At 47.1% G+C, this 22925-nt stretch overlaps 1 protein-coding gene across 1 annotated transcript in view; it reads left to right on the forward strand.

Moving 5' to 3' along the window:
* The window catches only part of KSR2 (kinase suppressor of ras 2), a 424985-nt gene that overhangs the window by 330463 nt on the left and 71597 nt on the right, over nucleotides 1-22925 (forward strand). Inside the window, exons 8-9 of the mRNA XM_003789934.1 lie at nucleotides 15107-15172; nucleotides 18396-18522. Of these exons, the coding sequence (XP_003789982.1) occupies nucleotides 15107-15172; nucleotides 18396-18522 (193 nt within the window). The remainder of the gene's footprint in view (nucleotides 1-15106; nucleotides 15173-18395; nucleotides 18523-22925) is intronic.

A 22925-nucleotide genomic window follows, 5' to 3' on the forward strand; every position in this document is an offset into this window, starting at 1 on the left:
TTACAGATGTGAAGACCGACTGTTGGCAAGGAAAAGTCATAGCTAGGAAGTGGCAATCAGGCCCCCACACCCTATCCTTCTCACTTTGCATGGGATTAAGTTGGTCTTGAGTTTTGGTGAGAAGACCAGGCCATCCAAGCCTCCCAACCGTGGCCCCTGGCTTCTCCCCTCTTCCACACTCCTATTCCCCAGGTCATGACTGACAAAAAGTAGGGAGGCAGGAGAAAACAGTGACACCAGATGTGGGATCTAAAGTCAGACTACGCAGGGTTCAACTTCTGACTCAGCTTCTGCATGACCTTGGGCAAGTCACTTCACGTACCTGTCTCTAGTATTTTCATCTGTGTGACAGGAGTACTAATCACACCTGCCTCAGGTGGCAGTGAGCATTCAGTAAGTCAGTACACTCAGGACATAATTCTGGGTGCCAACCTCAGAGTTCAGTCCTAAGAAATTGCCAATGCCTTTCTGTCCGACCTACCCTTCTCCTTCACAGGCATATATTAAATATCTTCTAAGGTCTAATAATTATAAAATAGTCAATATCATCCAGCTGTGTGTCATAGGTACAAATGATGCCTTATGGAAGTCACTTAGCTTAAAAGCTCCCAGGAACCCCTCTCTCTCCCTGCTTTGCCTTGTTCTTCCTTGTCTAGTCTAGGTAGAGAACTCTCATTTGGGCCCTTTCAGGTCTCCCCAAATCCTTACCCATGATGGGGAGGTGAGATAGAACCCCCAGCCCGGAAGCCTCACCTGAGTTAAGGGTAAGACTAAGTGAGCCCCCTTCCCTCCAGGAGTTGGGAGGAGGAGAGGATTAATTAGTTTCAGCCCCTAAGGACCCTTAAGCTCCATGGGATAAGGTGAGGTGGGGGCAGTAATTGCAAAGGGTGAGTATTTCAAGGCTGCCTTCCTCACCTTGGTCCTCTTTGGCCCCTGGTCTTCCTGACCCTGAGAAGCACAAGGCCAGTCTTGGCAGGCTGATTTCTCCTGTACACCAGCTTCTCCAAAGACCTGAATCATCTGTGTGGAGTCAGACCATGTTCCATGGGGGGGCAACAGCAACTTCACATCCTCACACCTGCCCTGTGGAGCCTTTGAAGTCAGGTAATTAGGTGACAGGGACGCAACCAGGAGTAGCAAAGCTGAACACTTCTCAACCCGTTTTAATTTTCAGCACTGGCGGCAGAACTCAGAGGCGGCCTTTGCTCCTGTTCTTTGTTCTAGAAGTGATGAGCAAAGGCTTGGGTCCTGCCAAGAGTGGGGAGAGGAAGGTAGGGGAAAGAGCTGGCTGCAGGGCACACCGGCTTTGGAAACAGTCAGAACTGAGTTTGGGTCCTAGCTCCATTGTGGAACTCCCTGCGTGAGCTTGAGAGAGGGTTTGTCATCTTGGGGCTCAGTTTCCTCACATGCAAAGGAGGTGAGATATTAACACCCCCAAAGGAGTCAAGGACATGTCCTTGCCCCAGATTAAAATATTTTATCAAAGAACACTTCTCCCCACTCCAAACAAAAACCGACTCCTGGCATGTAGGAGGCAGAATTCAAACCAAGCTATGATTGGATAGCAACACTGATCTCACCAATTTGCTCAACCCCTCGAAGAACTGCCAAAATGCTGCAGCTATTACAAAATTCCAGCATGCTTCAGGAGTTTTGACATGGTCCTTGTACAAATGACAACAGAATTGCAAGGTAACTCCATACATAGTTTCAAATATGCATTACTAATATCACCAGCCGATGTTCAAACTTAACTCTTCAATGAATCAAATCCTGCAGTTTTTACAGTGAGGATGGCCATTGTGTTCCCAAAGATTGGCAGAAGTTTGGAAACACTTGTGAAGGGATAGAAGGTTTGGATGGGGGTTAGAAATGGGAAACATATGGTGGAATCCCATTGGCAAGGAGTTTAGAGGAAACACCCCAAGGGAGAAATGAGTGTCAGTCACACTGAAGTGTGTGCATAAGGACAGCAACAGGTGAAATTTCAGGGAGGTGATACTAAGGATGGCAAGGCAGCTGCTTCTAGAAATTGGACAGAACCATTCGTTCACTTATTCAACTAATATTGAGCACCTGCTGTGTACCAGACACCGTTCCAGACATCGGGAAACAAGAGTGAATAAAACAGATAAAATCCCTGCCCTGGTGGAATTTATATGCTGGTTAGGGGGAGAAGGCGGGGTGGGTGGACAGTAATCAAAATAAATTAGTAAATTTTGCACGTGATGCAAGGTGCAAAGAAGAACAAAGCAGAGAAGGGAAATAGAAAGGGGCTGGATGGAGTCTGCAATTCTAATTAAAGTCAGCAGGGATGGTTTCATGCGTGAGTGAGAACTCTGCAAAAACAGTGGTGTGTGATCTAAGTCATTTCCTGTCCACCAAAAGCATGGATTTGAACCTGCCGTGGAGGAAGTGAGGTTTTTTTTTTGTTTTGTTTTGAGCTGAAATCAACCCTGGTTCTGCGAAACTCCCTGGGTGACAGGGATTGGATTAGATCCATACTATTCCATGTGTGTTCTCTGGACCTCACCCAAAGCCTGGTTAGAAATGCACGATCTCAGGCCCCACCCCAGACCTGCTAAATCAGAACTTGCATTCTAAGATGGTCCTGGTGATTCTTGTGCACACCGCAGTTTGAAAAACACTGCTCTTAGTGATCTCCAGGTTCCCTGCCTGAGGTGGGGCTGGCTTTCTAGGTTATGGGTCTCAAAGTTGAGCATGTGTCACAGTGTCCTGGAGGGTTTGTTAAAACACTGATTCCTAAGCCCCACCCCCAGAGTCTCATGTTCAGCAGCTCTGGGCAGACTCCAGAATTTGCGTTTCTAACAAGCCCCCCAGTGGTGCTAGATGCTGCCGGTCCTCAGACCCCACTGTGAGAATCCCAGCTCTGCTAGAAGATATAGTTTAAAGCACAAACCAAACTTTAGTGTCCTGCTGGACATTTCATAATGTGTACTGTTTGAACAAGGACGGACAGATTGCTGATTATTTTTCAGGCTCTTCTGTTCTTACACCCCTTAGCCTCACTCTGGAGATCTGGGTCATTTTCATCATTATCTTTCCAGTAAATTCATCCAGTAAATACTTGTGTGATGAGTCCAAAAGATGAGATTAGGAACCCAGGCTATAGGTCAGACACACACACACACACACACACACATATATATATATATATATATATTTTTGAGACAGAGTCTCAAGCTTTTTTGCCCTGGGTAGAGTGCTGTGGCATCACAGCTCACAGCAACCTCAAACTCTTGGGCTTAGGTGATTCTCTTGCTTCAGCCTCCCTAAGCTGACTACAGGCACCTGCCACAATGCCCAGCTACTTTTTTGTTGTTGCAGTTGTCATTGTTTTTTTAGCTGGCCTGGGTCAGGTTTGAACCCACCAACCTGGGTGTATGCGGCCTCCCCACTGAGCTATGGGAGCCTCTCAGACACACCTATATTTGAATCCTGGCTCTGCCACCAACTGGCTGTGTCGCCCTCTCTGAGCCTCCGATTCTTTCTCTGTAGAATGGAGGTGATATCTACCTACCTTGATAACTTGTTTTCTCAAAAGTAAGATAATTGATCAGGAAAATGCTCCTCTTAGTACCTGGCCTATTACAAATGCTTAATCAATGCAAGCTAATGCTATTACTAACTTTGTGAGTTATCTTTGGGGTGCCCCTACACCCAGAAAGCCAGAAACATCTTCTTAATGTCTAACCCTCTTCTCTCCTGCTTCGGTTTAATGCCCACTTCCTCCGGAATTATCATCAGCTGTCTTGTTGGCATTCTGAATAGAGAGATTAATGAACTAATAGGAAATTAAGACTCAGAAAGCAATTTGCAGTTATCTAAATGGAGGCATTTTCATCTAATAGGTTCATGAGCGCAGAAAGGAGTTTAGCTCTGAGTGGTCGGATGTCAGCACAATCCACATATTGTCTGATAACTGGATTCAGCTGGCAGAAGTTTGCTTTTGCAGCAAGAGGCTGATGGATTTCCCAGCTTTCAATCATGTGTTATCTGTAACCTTCCTCCTTGTAAGGGTCCCTCCACAGGTTTCAGCAGTGCTGAGGTCTAGTTCTTGGAATCCTGTCTCTATCTGCACTGCTTGTAGGTAAAGCACATCAGTGATTTGGGTGACTTCTGCTCTAGAAAATGAGAGTTGGAATTGAGGGGTATTTTTATTCTTTTCTGCCAGGCTAGAGTATGGAAGGGAGGGGGAAATCTTCTGAAACCACCAATGTAGAGGTGGCATTTTAATTGTTCCCTATCCGGGGGGTGGGGAGGAATGCCATCCTCAAGGTGTTCACAGTCACTGTAGCCTGGCCCCACCTGTCCCAGGATCAAGGTGGTTACTTAAAATTGCAGGTTCCTGAGCTCTTCTGCAGACACCAGCATGCTTTTCCCATTCTTCAAGGCTTTGAGCACATTTAGCTAGCTTCCGGGATAATTCGTATCTCTACTTGAATGTGAGTAAAGGAACTTGGATCTAGAAAGGGACATACACAAGGTAGATAAGAGCTGGCCACAGTGATTTGCAGGATCCCAGTTACTCAGGAGGCTGAGTCAGGAGGATTGCTTGAGGCCAGGAGTTCAAGACCAGCCTGGGCAACATAGTGAGACCGTGTCTCTTAAAAAAAGAAAAAAAAGCAGATAATGCTATCATTTGGAGAAGGGCTATGGGGCCACCCAGAGGTAGGGGGTACGTTGTATATATCAAGGGAGCCTGTCCGGGAGGACCTTTAAGAAGCTAGGTTTTGAAGGAAGAAGAGTTCACCAGGTGAAGCAGAGGTCAGGTGTTCTGGGCCAACGAAACAGCTTGGGCAGGACTTTAAAGGCCTTGAGCACATCTTGGCAATTGTTTGTGCCAGGCAGGGACTTAAGGAAGTGGAAACTGATTCTACTTTGCAGCCACAGAAATGGACCTTGCTTGGATGGGCCAGATACTGCTGTGATCCATGCTGCTACTACCTGAGGCTCCAGGCAGGGATGGGGCTGGGGAAGGGGGTGTTGCTCATCAGGAGTGAAATGTTTACTGAGGACAAGGCTGATGTCAGGATCCCCCATCCTCTGGTGGTGGAATGGGGAGTGCATGCCAGGAGTTCTGACATTCTTTGGATCATCTGTTCTCAGGACCTTTGATTGGAAGGATTCGATTGACCATGGGATTTCAGAGCACCTTATAGGTGCTTAAAATGCTTTCTGCTCTAGGAGCAAGGAAGGACCACTCCTGTACTTTGAGGAGAGGATGATAAAATCAGAGGATTATCGCAGTCTCATGTGACCCACCTGTGTCCTGGTGTTCTGCTCAGATTCCCAATGACCTCATTCAGCCACTGCTATAGGTGCTGCTGCTTAATTCTACAGAATCCCTGTGGTCGCCTCAGCAGGCTTTCCTCGGGTGATCTTAGCTGCCTCACCCAAAGGTCCCTGGGACTAGGCCTGTCCTCCTCCCCCAGGTAGCTCAGAGCCATGGGTGCCAAACCCAGCCTCCTTGCCCTGAGGCAAACAGAGTCTATAGTGTATTTTATGCTCTGGAACTTGTCCTGAGATCATGCTGAGATTAGATTCTTCTGAAATCACATCCCTAGTACTGATCTTGCCTCTATGGAGTAGGCTTCTCCTGAGACTACTCCCTAAATAAATCACTTGCAAGAATACCCATCTCAGGGCAAGCCCAAAGTCCTAGCATTTGGGAGGCCAGGAGTGCAAGACAAAAAATGGAAAAGTTGGTTGGGCATGGTTGTACATGCCTTAGTCACAGCTATTCAGGAGGCTGAGGCAGGAGGATTGCTTGAGCCCAGGAGTTTGAGGTTGTGGGTTGCTATGACCATGCTCTCCAGCCTGGATGACAGAGTGAGACCCTATCTCAATAAAGAAAGAATGAAAAAAGAAAACCTCAGAATCTTGCTTAGCACCTGTAGCTCAAGAGGCTAGGGCGCCAGCCACATGCACTAGAGCTGGCGGGTTCGAATCCAGCCCAGGCCCGCCAAACAACAATGACAACTGCAACAAAAATAGCCAGGCGTTATAGCAGGTGCCTGTAGTCCTAGCTACTTGGGAGGCTGAGGCAAGAGACTCACTTAAGACCAAGAGTTTGAGAGTTTGAGGTTGCTGTGAGCTGTGACGCCACAGCACTCTACTCAGGGCAACAGCTGGGGACTCTGTCTCAAAAAAAAAAAAAAAAAAAAGAATCTCAGAATCTGCTTCTAGAAACCCAACTTATGTCAGTAAAACAACAGCAATGATACTCTGGAGGCAGAAAGAACTGAGTTCAGGTCCTTGCACTGTTCTGCCACTTCCTCATTGGTGATTCTAGGAAAATTTCTAAACCTCTTTGATGTACACTGAGCCTAATAGCTCATTCAATGTGATAGGTTAATGCCCTAGTCACACTAATGACTTGAGGATTCCTTCAGATCTTTACACTGTCCAGCATTTATTTAGATGCAAAAAACTGACTTTCTATGAATACAATGCATAAAAAGTAAACCCACTAAATCAACTTCCAGAGGTTGAACCAAGGTCAAAGTTCTGGAAAATTTAGCACATGTCCTACTTTGCTGCAGTTGTTGTCTTCTGTTTTTCTTTTGGAACTTTCTGAGCCAGCCAGCTTCTTGGAAGACATGGCAAAGGGTTTATTTCAGTGCTTCTCAACCTTGACACTGTTGACATTTGGGGCCTGATTATCCTCTGTTGTTTCGAGGGCTGTTGTGTGCACTGGCAGATGTTTGGCAGTGTCCCTGGCTTCCACCCACTAAATGTCATTAGCATCCCCTCACTCTCAGTTGTGACAATCAAAAATGCCTGCAGACATCATCAAATGTCCCCCGGAGGTCAAAATTGCCCCTGATGGAGAGCTCCCGGTTTATATAATACATTTGCAACCAGGGGGGCTGTGGTGTATGTTATTCAGTTTCAGAGTGCCAACTCTCAGTTGCTCAACCAACCTGTGCTTAGCGCCATTATTAAAATATTCAACTTAGAGGGAGAATCTTTATATCCAAATAAAGTCAATAGGGTGTATTATAAGGCTATCTATTGTGTAATTATAGTGTGATACAGAGAGTTTGATCCCTATTATATTATAGAGTGATCAACCATCCCAATTTGCTTGGAATTTTCCCAGGTTCAGCCCTGAATGTTGCAAGGGCCTGGAAACCCCTCAGTCCATCCTAGGTTGGTCACCTTACAATAAAGACAAGTCTGTGCTAGCTAAAACATTTTGTTAATTATGTGTTCCAATTGAGGTTGCTGCCCACTTCTGTAGGAGTGAGACCCGGGATTGTTTTCCTAGGAAGGTAAAGCACAGCATTTGGAAACATGAGTTACCTAGCACAAGATTTCCGGTGTATTCCAGGGGTGTTTTAGTGCTGTCCACGGGAGTCCTCTCTCCTCCTGCCTGCAGTGACTAGCTGGACATGCTTGTACCTACTTCTTTGTATGTGAATAGTCACTTGACTAATTTTCACCTAAACGAACCATGTAGCCCTTTATCTAGTTTTGCTGTGTTACTGGATGTTTTCACGTGAATTTCATGCACTCTTCGGGCTCCTTCTTGCCCTGTGTCTTCTCCTCACCTGTGTTCTTGAATCCAAATATACTGTTCTGTCTGAAAATATCTTGGTTTTGCAAAATGGCTGCAGCGGCGGGTGATGAGGAAGGAGATAAAAGCGGAATGTAACCATGCTTGGTTTGAGCCGCTGGATACACTAATTTGTCCAGACCTTAAGAAACTGGGGGATGGATGAGTGCTGACGTTGCAGCTGCTGCGAAGTTCCTGGAAGCTTCAGGAATTTGTACAACAGGCAGGATATTGGCAGGATATAATTATGAGCATGCATTTCAGAGATCACCAGCTTGAATCTTGAACTTATTTTTATATTAATAGAAACGCTTCAGTTTTTTTTGCAGTAATTTTCATGGGAATTAATGGTCCCTTATGCATTTTCACCTATTATAAGCAAAAATGTAGGTCTAATTATAGTCAGATGTGAGGCATGATCGTGAATCTCCTGCGAGTGGAAGTAGGGTTAGATGTGATAATGGTGATGATAATGATAGCACGTGTTGAGGGCTTACCAGGTGCCGGGCGTTTGGCTAAATATGTGCATGAGCACATTTAATCTCTGCAGCAACCGTGGAAGGTCGGTAAGGTCTATTCCTATCCCCATTTCGCAGACAAGAAAACAGAGGCCATCAGGATTCCAGACTTCTAGCCACTATAAGTAGGCAAAGAGCTAGCTGCATAGTGGGCCATCAGCAAATGCCAGCTCCCATCCACTCTGCTTGCCCTTGAACTAACTAAACAGTTAAGAGTTTGGGAATCTGGTCTCAATACTGACCCTGGACCAAGGCTTTCCCTCTTTCTCCCCCAGCCTTCTATGTGTAGACTCTCCCATCATCCTTTGTGGAATTGAAAGATAGCAAACGTGTCTTTGTGTTCTGATAAATACCTTTAGGTCCAAAGAGCTCAGAAGACTCTTTGGTCACTTTTTCCTCTTTCAGGGACGTGGAAGGAGGACATCTCTGATAGGTAACAAATCTACAGTTCCCTTCCAGTGTCATCTCATGGAGAGAGAACAGCACAGGGGTTTTCCCGGGAATTTTTCATGACGTCCCGGGAGCCTACAGTCTGATTTATACGCTCATTCTCCCCACCGCTCTTGGCTCATTGGTATTGTGGCCGGGCTTTTATTTCTAAGAGTTGTGAGCTAAAGACCTAAACCTGGCTGAGTTGTCCGCAGCAAGGGAAGAGGTGCTTTGATGTCCTGCACAGAGAGCATGCAGGGCTGATTCCAGAAGCACTGGCTCAAATGAGAGATGGCAGGGGAACCCACAGGAGACCAAAATGCTCCCCCAGGGTATGCAGTGAATCAGGCCTCGCTGCGAAGGGAGTAATGATTTGGTTTAGTGATTTGGGGGGTGTGTGCGGTTTGTTTTGCATGCAGTCTTCAGGAGCACTTAATGAAGTGACCTGGAAAAAGGGAAGCAGGTGCAGGAGGTAGGGAAGATAATGAGAGAAGGGAACTTTCTGCCTTTAATTGCAAGTATCTGCTGCCAGAGAGGGTCTTTCTAACATGTGTAGCCAGCATTCGCCTCCATGTTTAAACTCCTTCATGAGTTTCCCTTTGCTCTCAGGATAAAATCCAATCTCATCATGAGACTCTGCTCCATCCTTTGCTTACCTCACTTTCTGCCCCCTCATTCCCTCCCTTCACGCCCACAGCTCCAGCTTCACTGATCCAAAACCCCTGCAGCAGACCATGTGCTCACTCAGTGCCACGTCTTTGCACCCCATTGCTTCACCTGGCTCTTTCTTGCACACCTCTGCTAGCTCTCATCCATCTTTCAAGCTCAGCTTAGCCGTCCCTTCCTCCAGGAAGCCCTCCCTGACTTTCCTCAAGTCTCAAGGGCCACACTCTGCCCTTTCCTGTCACACCCATGTCATACTTCTACACTGTGTTTGTCTAGTTACCTGCCTTTCTCTCTGACCAGATGTTAAACCATTCAAAGGTGGGGCCGCACCTGGATTGTTTGACGTTCATGCCTCCAGAGCTGTCACCCTGCTTGGCACATAGTAAGCGCTCAGTAAACATTTGTTGGTTGAGCAGATCTCCACAGGAGCTTGTGGAGAGAGAGGATGTCTTGCCAACAAGATCCTGAAACCCTGGTTCAAATCCAGATGGACTCACATCTAAGAGGCAGTTAAGGGGCAATGAGATAGGTAGAAAGAAGTTCATACGTGAAGCCACAAATTTACTACTGGAATGTAAAATCCTTAAAGATAGAATTCTTATCCTGTTTTATAGTACACTCCCGGTGCCTAGCCCACACAGCCTTCCGCACATAGGAGGAACACATAATGTTTTTGCATGCATGAATAAATGAATCATCCCAACTCTGCCCTTTATTATTTGGTTAGGCTGTTTACTAAGCCTCAGTCTTCTTGGCTTTAAAATGGGGATAACAATATCCACCTCTTATGGGATTGTTGTTCAGAGTAAACAGGCTATAAATGGCTCAAAGTTGGTGTTTATTTAATGTTTCCTCAACTAGGTATCAGGGGGCATGTTTTAGAAATACTCCATTTGCATATTAGAAGTAAAGCGGGGCCCTTACTCAAGTGGATCATTGAAGTCAGCAAGTAGGAGAAAAGAGGGATTGGGGCTGCTTGGAGCAAATTTTTCTTAAGTTGGTTGGACTCATGGAAAGAATTCACATGTGACATTGATATGACAGCCTTCCCCAGCCAGAGTCTTGCCTGTCCTTCCTCAGAAGGCTGGCATCCCGATCCTAGCTTGCCTGGCTGTGGGCTTGTGCCTGTTTCACAGGTTCACTGGGAGCCATGACAAATCTACTAAGGAAACCACAAAGATCCCATAAAAGAGATCATTTGTCCTTCCACCCAAGATCCATGAAGGTTCAGTTTCCTTTGGGCAAATCCTTGTCCCTTTACCCCCCCTACACTGGAGAGAAGGGAAGGAAGAAAAAAGGGACTGCGCAGAGGGACATGTTTGCATTTCACAAACTAAGAGGGATATGATTCAGGAGAAATAGTAGTTTTTCAAAAAAAAATTTATAGAGGCCAGAGGACTCCTGATTTAGTAGTGTTGGACAGATTTCCCCCCTGCCTCTCCTCCCCCCACCCCGTACTAGGCACCAGGCAGCTTTAAGTAAAGGGGAAAAGAAAAGGGAACAGACAACACTGAGCAGGACCCAGATTCTGCCCTCAAGATAAATTCACATACGGTATTTAATTTTCAGACAGAGACAATGTCTCACTCAGCCAGCAGCTCCTTTAGGGGAATGAGATGTTCCACGTAAGCAACTTTTCTCCATAACTGAAGCTTATCCTATTAAGCCTTAGAAGTTAAAAAAAAATTTTTTTAACCATTTGCAATGCAAGTTTTAAATAAATCCTTTGTGAGTTGCCAGGCTCCGTGAGGGTAGCATGGCAATTGTGCCGGCTAAAACATCGGCCTGTTTGGCACCTGGATGGGCACTACTCAGGCATTTTCTGGAGCCATCTAGGACCTTTCCCTGGTTTCTGGGAGTTGTTCAGAGCTGCCCTCCTAAAAGACACTCAAAAACATCTTCCTGCTCCACGCCTGGTGTGGAGGTTTGCCTTCTCTCACGTTGTCAGGGTGGTCCTCTGTGCTGCCCCCCACCTTCCTCCTTGGAGAACAGAGCACCTGGAGAACCAAGTTCATAAGGACCTAGGACCAAAGAGACATACGAGGAACTGTGAGGCAGAGGGCTTGGTTTTGGTGTGAGAGCCATGGGGCATCCCATTGTGGGTGTTCAGAATCTCTTTTAAGACTCATGGTGTCTTTGCTGGGCCCCCTATTTCTACAGACCCCACAGATAATGATTTGAGGGCAAGTGACTTACTGGAGAGTTGGTCCTAGACCACACCAATAGAGGTATGGGAAACTGAGACCAGGAGAGAAGGCAACCAGTACTGAGTACATCAAAGGGCCAGTTAAGGCTGGAGCCAACTGGAGTGAAATCTCACAATGGGCTCACCTCTAAGTCATTGGAATACTAATGAATCTCTCCCACCCATGGTTGGTTTAGGGCTCTAAGTATTCCAGCAGAGAAAGTCCTTTAGCAGAGGGTCTTACGGTAGAAATCTGCTGTCCAAACTAGTGATAATTACGGTATAACTACTCCAAGGAGAAGATAGTACCTGCTACTTCTTCAGTTCCTACTGTGTGCCAAATATCTGTCCAAGGCACCTTGTCTGCATCAGATCACTAGTCTTCACTGCAACCCCGGGAAGCAGATGCTGTGATTGTCTCATTTTATAGTTGAGGAAACTGAGGCTCAGAGCAGGTCAGCAACTTGCCACAACCAGGAAGGAGTTGTCAAGATTTGAACCTACGCTCGTTCCATACAATTCCTCACCCCATTTCCCTGTTGGGGGGGGGGGCACTGTAGTATTTTGGAAGATTCAGGCTCCCAGACATCTCACATCTGGAAGTAGAATGTGTTTTCTTCTTACACAGTGGTTCTCCAGCTTTCCTGTGTGTTTGCTAAAAATTTACATTCCCGACAGACAACTCACCCAATCAGAGCCTGCGAGGTTGAGGCTTGGGAATGTGATTTTGAAGCAGGTGGTCTCCTGGTAAATTGTATGCTACTATCTCGCTCTTCCATAGGCAGAAAAAAAGGAAAAGTCTAATTTAGGGGGAATCATACGCATTTCCAGCTGGAGAAATGATTCTTCCTAAGTGGGACTTAGAGTGTGTCTCGCTGTGATCCTTCTAGGGTCTATGCGACTTCAGGGCTTGACTAATCCTGCTGACTCTGTTGGTAAATCCTGGATGCGCAGGCTCCAGTTCTTGACATCTGTACTTCTGTGCAGGGTTTAAGTGTTTGAGCATCAGAGATATTTTTCTTGGGGTTTTCTGCACAAGCATGGGCAGAAGGGCATGCTGCCTTCTGAAGCCCCTGGCTGGGAGGAGGAGTGTTCTGTTTCTCCATTCCTGGGCCAGAGGTGAAGGAGGGCTTTTCCATTATTGCAAGAGACAAGCAACAAGTCAGAGAAGAGGGCAAGAAATAGGACAAGGTCAGGGGAGGCCTTGCCCGTCCTGTCCCGTGCTGGTTTGGCAGTGGTCCAGAGGTTAGATGAGATTGCGTGCCGCTGCCTGCTTTGTGTCTGTGAGTCACCCTTCCAGCTTAGCTTGCTAGAGAAAACTCATAGGTGGTGGTGTCAGAAAGGAAAAATTTCTGTCCAGAAGCTTCCAGGGTAAGCCCACCTATTCCAAGTGCAGAAACTTCATGGTAGGACTCCTGTTTGGCAGACTACCCAATTCAGAGTACCCCAAGCTTCAGTCTGCCTGTGTCACAGGACTTGCCCAAGGAACCCCTTCCCCACCCTGCTCAGATCTCCTCCCCTACCTGTCCCAGTTCCCTGCATTACTTTTAATGATCTTATGATGCCTTCTGTGTCTTTACTTACGTGCTGATGACTCCTCACTAAAACATACGGGCTTCCTCTGCCTGGTCCCCTGCACGTCCCCCGTACCTAGGACACACTAGGCCCAGTTAAGTGTCTGGTGAATAAGTGAAAGGCTCATTTTGCATTTAGCAGAGTTCTGCCTCAGGGTTTCCCTGTGGCTAGTGTCGCCTGTCCAGATCTAGGACTGGGGCCAGCACCTGTTAGACCTCGGAGCCAGGTCAGATTGAAAGAGCTGGAGCGGGGTTCAGGTTCTCACAGTGTGATCTGGCATCGTTTCATGGTGCCCAGGTTCCTCCTCACTTCCCTCTGCGCTCTGGGCCAGGAAAGACTGAATGCAAAGGAAACTTGGGGATATTGCACAGAAAGTCCCAAACACTCAGCTGGGCTCGTGATTCTCATACCTGAGACTCACCTGGAGGGTTTGCTCAAACTCAGATTGCTGCTTGCTGGCTCCTAGCTTCCGTAAGCTGACTCAGTCTGGGTGTGCAAACCATTCTGTTAAAGAGAACTATTAACGCCCTAGAGAGGAATAGGGTGTGGGCAATTTAGAATTCCCACCTCTCTGTGTGGTGTCTGTGCCTTTCTTTTTGAGTAGTAATCCTCTAAGCAGCCCGAGGGCAGCCATCTGGCAAAGATGTTGGCTGTTGGAAGTCAAGTTGGTGTGCACAAAAATGGTAAAAGAATCCAAAGGGGTGTGGATGGGACAGTCACAGCCCTCCAGTGTCTACCTGTCCTACTGACAGAAAACTCTGAAAGAAAAAGAGAAAGCCAGTCTGCAGTAACTGGGATTTTTATTATCCTTGTGAAACCAGGCAACTGTACAGGGAAGAACAAGATGACATCTTCGGCTTATCTCTAAGAAAGACACTTTGACTCTAAACTCTTCAGCTGCCCCTGAAGCTTAATACCTGGTACCAATTTCATCTTAATTGGAAACCCTGGTCGAATGTCTCCTACAGCTTAAGCCTTTAAGAAAACCGAGAATCTACCTTTGGGACCACTGATCTAGGTTTTTCTGTCAATTAATCTCAGTTTTTCCATCTGTAAGAGGGGAATGATTATGATACCCAGCTCGTAAGGTTGTTACACATGTCAAGTAAGATAAGTCTATAAAACGTTGGCCACAGTGGCTGGCAGATGAGTTTTTAGTTGGATGATGATTAGGATTGTGGTGATGATGATGGTGTGGACTGATAGGGGAAAACATGTGTTATAGTTTTCAAAGCATGAAGTCCACATGGGCATTGTTGGTAAGACCGCTGCCACCCACGCAGGCAATCCAGGACTGACTTGAGAGAGTGGGACGGCAGCAGCTCTTTCCTGAGGTCATTTGCTTTGCTGTAGCTCATCTTACTTCCCCTCTTGGTATCCAGAGCTTCACAGAACTCTAGAGTATCCCTTCCACCCATCTATCCATCTATCCGTTGATCTACGAATTCAATCACCTATCCACTATTAAACCACTAGAGAGGAATAGGGTGTGGACAATTCAGAATTCCCACTCCTCTGTATAGTATCTATGCCTTTCTCTTTAAGAACTAATCCCCTAAGCGGCCCGAGGGCAGCCATCTGGCAAAGATGTTGGCTGTTGGAAGTCAGGCTGGTGTGCACAAAAATGGTAAAAGAATCCAAAGGGGTGTGGATGGGACATTCAGCTACCCATCCCTCTACCCACCCACCCATTCATCTACCCATCTATTTAACCACCCATGCCTCCATCTACCCATCCATCCATCTACCCACATCACCCACCTATCCTTCTATCCATTCATCCGTGTATACATTCACCTGTGCATTCATTCACACATTCGTTTATCTGCTCATCTGCTCATCCACCCACCCACCTTTCTGCCCACCCATCTATTCAGCCACCCATCCATTACCTATCTATTCATTCACCCACCCATCCATTCACCCACTCATACATCTATCAACCCACCCCCTGACCTATACATCCCTCTATCCATTCACCCCCCCACCCATACATCCATCTATACATTCATCTGTGCATTCATTCACACATTCATCTATCTACTCATCTGTCCATCCACCCACCCTTCCTTCTGCCCACCCATCCGTCCACCCATCTGTCTATTCATACACCCACCCATCCTTCCGTCCTTTTGTCTCTTTCTCTCTCAGGTTAAAGTGCCACAACAAATGCACCAAAGAAGCCCCACCCTGTCACCTCCTGATCATCCATAGAGGAGGTAAGTATTTAACACGTACTGCTGTAGGGGTAGGGTGGGGTGAGGAGACTCCTGAAGGCCATTCAAGATAGTGGTCCCACCTAGGTTGACTCTGGATGCCTCCTAACCCCCTGTCTATCTTGTTCCTTCTCCTCTGACATCATTCTTCCTGACATCTGTCTCCTTTATCCACCCCTCATGTTCCCTGCTGCTGCAGTGGCCTCTGATACTTTAGCCCCTGGGTTTGTCTCCTTCCTCCCTAACCCAACTGTCTCGTCCCATCTTCTCTCCTAATTCCCTTCAATCCCACCACTTTTGCTTCCCACTGAAAAGAGCACTGGCTGTGTATTTTTCCATTCTGTGCTCTCCAGACTCAATCAACTGGGCCTACAGAAGTGGGCATGGGTAAGGGTCCCCTGGTTTGGGCCACCTCTGTCCTGTCCCCTGGGACTCTGTGAGTGTCTGGGCCAACCTGTCCAGGGTGGAAGGTAGCAGTGCTACCTCTGGGAGAGCCACTACCAGGATTCCACCATGCCAGAGAAAGAGCAGTTTATCTAGAAAGCCTAGAAGGAAAGACTGTTCCCAGCCTGCCATGGACTCAATAGGAGATACCTCTTTGGGAAGCCTTGTAATCCAGCTTCCAAAGGACTTGCCCTGAGCTTCACCCTGTGGGATGGTCAACCCCAGACTTTATTATCCATATTGCAGTTCACACAAGAGACTCTGTCTTGGTTCATGCTCTCCAACACAGTTAACTACTAGCCACATCTGACTATTTAAATTGAGATGAGTTAAGATTAAATAAAAATAGAAATCCAATTACTCAGCCACACCAGCCCCATTTCAAGGATTCCGTGGCCACATGTGGTTGTCATATTGGGCAGTGCAGCACAAATGTAAAGCATTTTCATCATCGCAGAACGTTCTACAGGGCATCACAGTCCAGACCAGGGGTCCTCAAACTTTTTAAACAGGGGGCCAGTTCACTGTCCCTCAGACCATTGGAGGGCCAGACTGCGGGCCCCAGGACAAGTCGGCTGCTAAGCAGGACAGGCAGTGGCGGCAAAAACACCCGGTGGGCTGGATAAATGTCCTAGGTGGGCCGCATGTGGCCCATGGACTGTAGTTTGAGGACACCTGGTCCAGACCCTTGCTATTCAAAGCATGGTTCATGGGCCCAACCACTTATTAATTCAGTTTCTGGCCCCACCCCAGACCTACTGATTCAGAACTTGCATTTTCCCAAAGATCTCCAGGGAATTCCCATGCACTTAAATGTTGAGACACACTGCTGTAGAGCAGGACTCATGTGTAAAGTCAAATGCCTACTGTGAACAAGCTAGTGTACTAAATGGAAGAAGCTGGTGAGCCCAAGTGCCACACAGAGAGAGGGTAGCTGCTCTGGCAATAACACTGACGCATGTCGCCAGCATTTCTGACATTCCAAACAAAAGCCCAGTGGAGAGTTCTCTGTGCCATAGACTTATATTGAAACGTTAGCAATTTATTAAAATACAGTAGAACCTCCATAGTTGACCACCTCCCTGCACTGACCACCTCCTTAAATTGACCTCATTTTCATAGACTGGACATGCACCACATGTACATCTCAGTACATCTCCTTGTGTTGACCACCTCCGTGTGTTGGCTGGTTTGTTACATACCACTTACAGAGAGGTTCTGCTGTATTTTAAACTCTTGGGGGCCACCTCCCTGTCAACCCCCAACCTACAGGTTCAGCAGAGCCTTAGAGCCCCCAGGGAGCAGTGTTGGGGTAGCAGCTTGCTAATCTGACACCCAGGCCTTCCCCCACCTCTTCCCAGTTGTTTCCCCTCGTCCTGGTCAGTGCCTGTTTCAGGGAATCCATCCTATTTTACAATGAACCCAAGGGAAATGTAAACAAGGAGACCAACTGCGGTTGAAAGCACTGTGATACCTCCCAAAGCCAACGGACTGTTGGTTTTTGATGATTTTGAAGCAAAGTCCTCAGCTCCCTTCTCTTGCCCCTTCCCACCCCACATCCTTAATTGAGAACCATCTGTTCCTTGAATAACTATCTACACTCTACACTAGGAAGCTATTTTAAAACCTAATTCTCGCCTCTCTTGAGCCCTTACCTTGGGTCAGTGTCCCTGGAGACATCGCCTCCCACCCAGTTCCTCCCTGGGGTGGGTTCTGCTAGAGCCTGACTCCCACATGGAGGTGGAAACCAGTCTTCTGGAAGGCCACCTGCTCTCGGAGGCTAACCCGTAAAGAAGGGCTCCTTCCCACCCACCTCCAGGGTCAAAGGCAGCAGGTGCCTGTAGGTGTAAAACACACTGAACTTTCCAGAGGTCCTCCAGCTCCCTGCTCTACCCCTCCTCCCCCCACCCCCCATTGGTTGGAAGTTGAAAATATAGTCAGTTTCCATGGTGATGGCAGCTCAGGCTAAGCAGAGAAATTAAATCCCTGGGTCAGTCCAAAGCTTTAACTTCTCAACCAACACCTTCTTCTCACCCCCGCAATAAAAAATAAGAAAAAAGAGAAAAACCAGCTAACAAGTGACAATACCAGGAGCACATTTGCATACGAGCTGCTCACTTTTGTCCCTGTCTGTGTTCCCTGTGAGCAGGAAAAGTAACAAAAGGCAGAGGCCCTTGCGGGGTGTGATTCAGACCAGGAAGCCTTTCTTTAGTGTCAGCTGTGTCTCCAGCTTCCTGTGTGGCTCTCCACGTGGTATACTGAGGGGAAGGCTGGGGCACCTGACCTCTCTTTCAGGGATCTGAGATTGTTTAGGACAAATGAAGTGTTTCAATGTACAACAGGCTTCTCAGGTTGGAGAAATCTCCGAAATAACAAAAAATGATGGTAGCAAGGGGGTTAGAAGGCCAGGGACAGGTGCCTCCCTGAGCTTGTCTGCTAATCCCAGGCCCTGAGAAATCAGGAGCCTCTTGTTTAAAATGAGTTTCAATTCTGAAATGAGTGCAAATATGAATAAGTATGGCATTGCGCATAAAACCCGAGAGTTTCAGTAATTTTATCGCCCTTAATTATCCAAAGTCGTATATTGATAATACAAAAATGTTAGAAAGTACAGGGAATGCCCAGATCTCACCACAGTGACAGAATGACTGTCACTTTCAGTGAATTCTCTCCCAGCCTCAGCAGGGGTCGCCTTTGGGGTGGGGTTTGAGATGTGCTGTCCCTGCATAACCAAAGCCAAAGTGGTACTTAAACTCCCAATTTGGTGTTTTTGACCCTACGGACCCAGCAAGGTTAGTCCGAACAGAGTCCGTCCCATGTGACATCAACAACCCTCTACGGAAGCCACCCCGGTATTCGGACCTGCACATCAGTCAGACGCTGCCCAAAACCAACAAAATCAACAAGGTAAGGCTGGGCTTCCTCTGGGTCCACGTGGGTGGGTCTGACACCGCTAGGTGGGGGTAGGAGGGAGGAAGGGACGGATCCGCCATTCCCTGCCAGCCCTCTGGGCTCTCCTAATTCTCTGTGGTTAGTGTTGAGTGAAACTTGGGGATGTCCAATCATGTGCCACAAACCTCAATTAGAAAGACAGCATATGGGAATGAGAATGGGTGACCCTGTCCAGGAAGTCACCATAGGGATGGGAGGAGAGAACCAAAGTGAGTTGCCTTAGTGGTCCAGACCTCACCTGGTTGCTCCATGAGAGGCATCATGATCTGCCGGGACCAGCTTTGCAGATGCTTCTGGACTTTCTGACACAACTGTTGAAACAAACCCAGGAAAGGAGGTCTATTCCACACAACTGTTGAATCAAACCCAGGAAAGGAGGTCTGGCTGAGCTTGTGGACATCTTTAGGGGCCTGAGTTCAAACAGCCAATCTGGTGGGCTTCTGCCCTCAGGCAGGTGGTCCTTGGTGCATCTTTCTATCTACTGGGGCCTAGAAATTTCTGGCATGATTTCCACAGCCTTTGTCTGGTTTGTCGATGGGACTGCACCAAAGCTCGGCCAGGCGCACTCCAGCCCCACAGTAGGAGGCAAAGTTTGCACACGCCAGTAGGTGATGCCACTGCCTTTTACCTTGGGCAAGAGAGTGAGACGCTGTCTCCACAAAAAAAGAAACAAAGACGTATCCCCACTGCTGTGTGGGGCTTTCCCATGCTAGATTGAAGACGAATGTCTTAGTCTGTTTTTGTTGCTATAAAGGAATACCTGAGGCTGGGTAACGTATAAAGAAAGGAGGTTTCCTTGGCTTACAGATCTGCAGGCCCTACAAGAAGCCTGGCACCAGCATCTGCTTCTGGTGAAGGCCTCGGAAAGCCTCTACTCATGGCAGAAGGTGAAGGAGAGCGGGCATCATGTGGAGAGAAGAAGAATGCAAGGGGTGCCGGGCTCTTCTTAACAATCAGTTCTCACAGGAACTAACTGAGTCAGAACTTATTTGTTACTTTGAGGAAGCCGCCAAGACATTCATGAGAGATTTGTCACCATGACCCAAACACTTCCCACCAGGCCCCACCCCCAACACCAGGGATCAAACTTCAATGTGAGGTTGGAGGAGGCAAATACCTGACCAATATCAGTGGATAAAGTGTGGATTGACCCAAGCCCAGGGGTTGGGAGGTCACTAACCTTTGTTTAGGTCCCAGATGTGTATCCTTGATGGTCATGGGGACCTCTCATTGGCTAGAGAGAGGATTTCCGCATTCCCAGTCAACTCCCCACACAGCAGTGGGCGTACATCTTTGTTTCTTTCTTTTTTTTTTTTTGTAGAGACAGTCTCACTTTCTTGCCCAAGCTAAAATGCAATGACATCAGTCTAGCTCACAGCAACCTTAAACTTCTGGGCAAAAGCAATCCTCTTGCCTCAGCCTCCTAAGTAGCTGAGACTATAGGTATCCACTGCAATGCCAGGCTAATTTTTCTATTTTTAGTGGGGACAGAGTCTTGCTCTTGTGCAGGCTGGTCTGGAACTCCTGAGCTCATCAATCCTCCTGCCTTTTGTCTCCCATAGTGCTGGGATTATAGGGAGAGCCACTGCACCCAGCCATGGAGAGACTTAATATAATTTGAATGGTCCCAGTCTCTGTTTAAAAAACACTTAACAGCTTTCTTGTATTGCATCTAAAAAACAAGTGAGCATCTTGACTGTAAGCCTGGGAGGCTGTAGTGTATATTTAGTCTCTCTCTCTTCCTGACCTCTCCTCCATGTCTGCCCACCAAAGCCATTGTGTTCCTTTCTTCTTATGCTGTCACTCCCCATTTTTATCTCTGAGAAATTCACCATTGGCACCTGGTGGCATCCTCCTAACAGTTGAAAGAGCTTGGACCATGGAATGAGGCAAACCTAGCAGCCAACCTTGGCTTCTTCCATATACCAGTTATGAGACTTTGAGCAAGTGACTTAATGTCTCTGAGCTTCAGTTTTCCTGTGGGTTAAATGGGGTTGTTCCATTTATCTACTTCTGCACAGCAAACCATCCCAAACTTGGGGATATATGATGACTATTTATTTTATTATGCTCACAGACTCCTTGGGACAAAGCGCAGAGCAGATGATGTGTCTTTGTTCTGTGATATCTAGGGACTCAACTGGGAAAAATCATACAGATTGGGGATGAGTCCTCTGGAACAGAGATTGGCAAAGTATAGCCCAATGCTAAATCTGGTCTGCCACCTGTTTTTGTAAAAAAAAAATTCTGTTGGAACACAGCCATATCTATATTTTCAGTGTCTGTTTTTGTGCAATAAGAGCAGGGTTGAGTAGTCATGACAGAGACCACGTGGCCTGAAAAGCCTAAAATATTTATGTCAGGGTCCTTTATAGAAAGAGTTTTCTGATCCCTGATCTAGGTTCGTTCATTCACCTCTCTGCTACCTGGCCTGAGATGACTTTAAGTCTGGGCTCAGCAGAGATGCCAACTAGAATCCCTGTGGGCTGGCCTTGTGGTTTGGGCTTCCTCACAATATGGCTGCCATAGGGTAGTCAGGCTTCTAACATGGCAGCTCCTGGCTCCAAAAGCAACTGAATTAGCAAACTAGGTGGAACTTTTAGAGTGTCATTTCTGCTCTAACTTTACTAATGAAAGCAGTCACAAGCCTGTTCAGGTTCAAAGGGAGAAGACATAGACACAAGCTCTTGATGGATGTGTAGCCATGTTTTAAAAATGCTCATGGAGAGCAGTAACAACTCCAACCTCAGACAGTTGTTGTGGAGATGGAATTAAATAAACAACATTCAAAAGCGTTCAGTGCAGTTACTGGTACATTGTTAATGTCCAGGAAATTTTAGCTGTTATTATCAGCTTAAATTTTGGGACCTCCCATCAAAATGTCAGGCTAGGTTCATTCACTTGTCCTTTGTCACTCACAAAAGATGTAGGTCTCTGGGAGAGAGGGTCCCCGTCACTGGGAAGGCTGAAGGGGTTCAAATGGTGATACTCCTGGGAAATAACTTTATCCTCATAATATATTCTTCCTTTGTGACTTCTTCAGGGTCGAGGAGCACAGAGTCACCTCAAGATCTTTCTCTGACTTTAAAAACACAACGAGCCTTTTGGTGTTAGATAGGACAGAAGCACAGGTCCCATGAGTCAGTGACTGTGGCATTGTTCTGCTTGTCTGATAGCAGGAGAATTTGATGAGGGAAATAAATTAACATCTATTAAGAAAGCAGCTTTGACATGAAGGTGGACTGGATCTATCATAGGCCTGGGTTATTTTTTTCTCCTCTTCTCACCACCTTCATGCAGACTCTTCTTGTCAGGCAATGATGTGGTTAGTGCAATAGGTTTCTGAGCCAGTTTGGTCTGAAGATTTTCTTTTCATTGCTCCCTATCTTCTCTCCTGTCCGGCTCGGTCCGTGTTCTCCAAGTCCGTGTTCAGAGAGGCCTTGTTTTGTCACCTGGCGCGGTGGTCAGAGTGTGGATTTTGGAGGTCTGGGCTTGCAGCTCCACTCCTTAACTTGCTGTGTGGCTGTGGGCAGATTACTTTGAGATCTGTCTGCTGTACTTTTTCCCTATGTCATATGGGCAGGGGAACAGCTGGCATCATTGGGGTTGTGGAAAGCTTTCAATGTGTGATACGTATCAAGGATTTAGTCCAACACAGAATACTCAAGGCTGGGGAGTAGCTTGATGGTGAAGAAGCCAGAGGAGGAGGAGGAAGAAGAAAAGGATGAAGAATGAAATGAGAAATAGGAAGAGAAGGAAGAAGAGGAGGAAGGAAGAGAGGGAAGATGACGATGGAAAGAGGATAAAGAAAAGAGGAAGAGGATAAAGAATGGAGGAGGGGTAAATGGTGAATAGAGGAAGAAGGTGCATGGAAGAGGAGGAGGAAGATGACAAATGGAGGAGGAGGAGGAGGATGAAGAAGATGAATGAAGGAGGAGGAGGAAGACTATAGAAGGAGAAGGAAAAGGATGAATGGAGGAGGAGGAGCTGAAGAATGGAGGAGAGGAGGATGGGAATGGAGTTGGGTGGAGAAGTAGCAGTAGCATTGGCACTGCCAGCCTCTGGGGGGGACCAATCTGCTACCCTTGTACTGTCTCATCACGGCGTCAAAAATGCCACCCACAGCAGTGGCAGGGGCCGCAGATGTGCCTGCCGCAGTTGAGCTGTTGGAAGTGGCTGCACGTTGCCTCACTGTTGTCAGCTGGTTGCAAGGAACAGGGACCTGCCTGGGCTGGCTCAGAAGAAATGAATTGGCTATGGTGAGGATGGACGTGGGGCAGTAAGAGAAAGCAAAGTCACCATTTAGGAGCTGGGCCTCCTGAACCTGATGTGGAGGAAGGATGGTCTTGAGCTCAGGC

This window comes from Otolemur garnettii, unplaced genomic scaffold (genome assembly GCF_000181295.1).
Source record: "Otolemur garnettii isolate 467f Iridium unplaced genomic scaffold, OtoGar3 scaffold00038, whole genome shotgun sequence".
Lineage (NCBI taxonomy): Eukaryota > Metazoa > Chordata > Mammalia > Primates > Galagidae > Otolemur > Otolemur garnettii.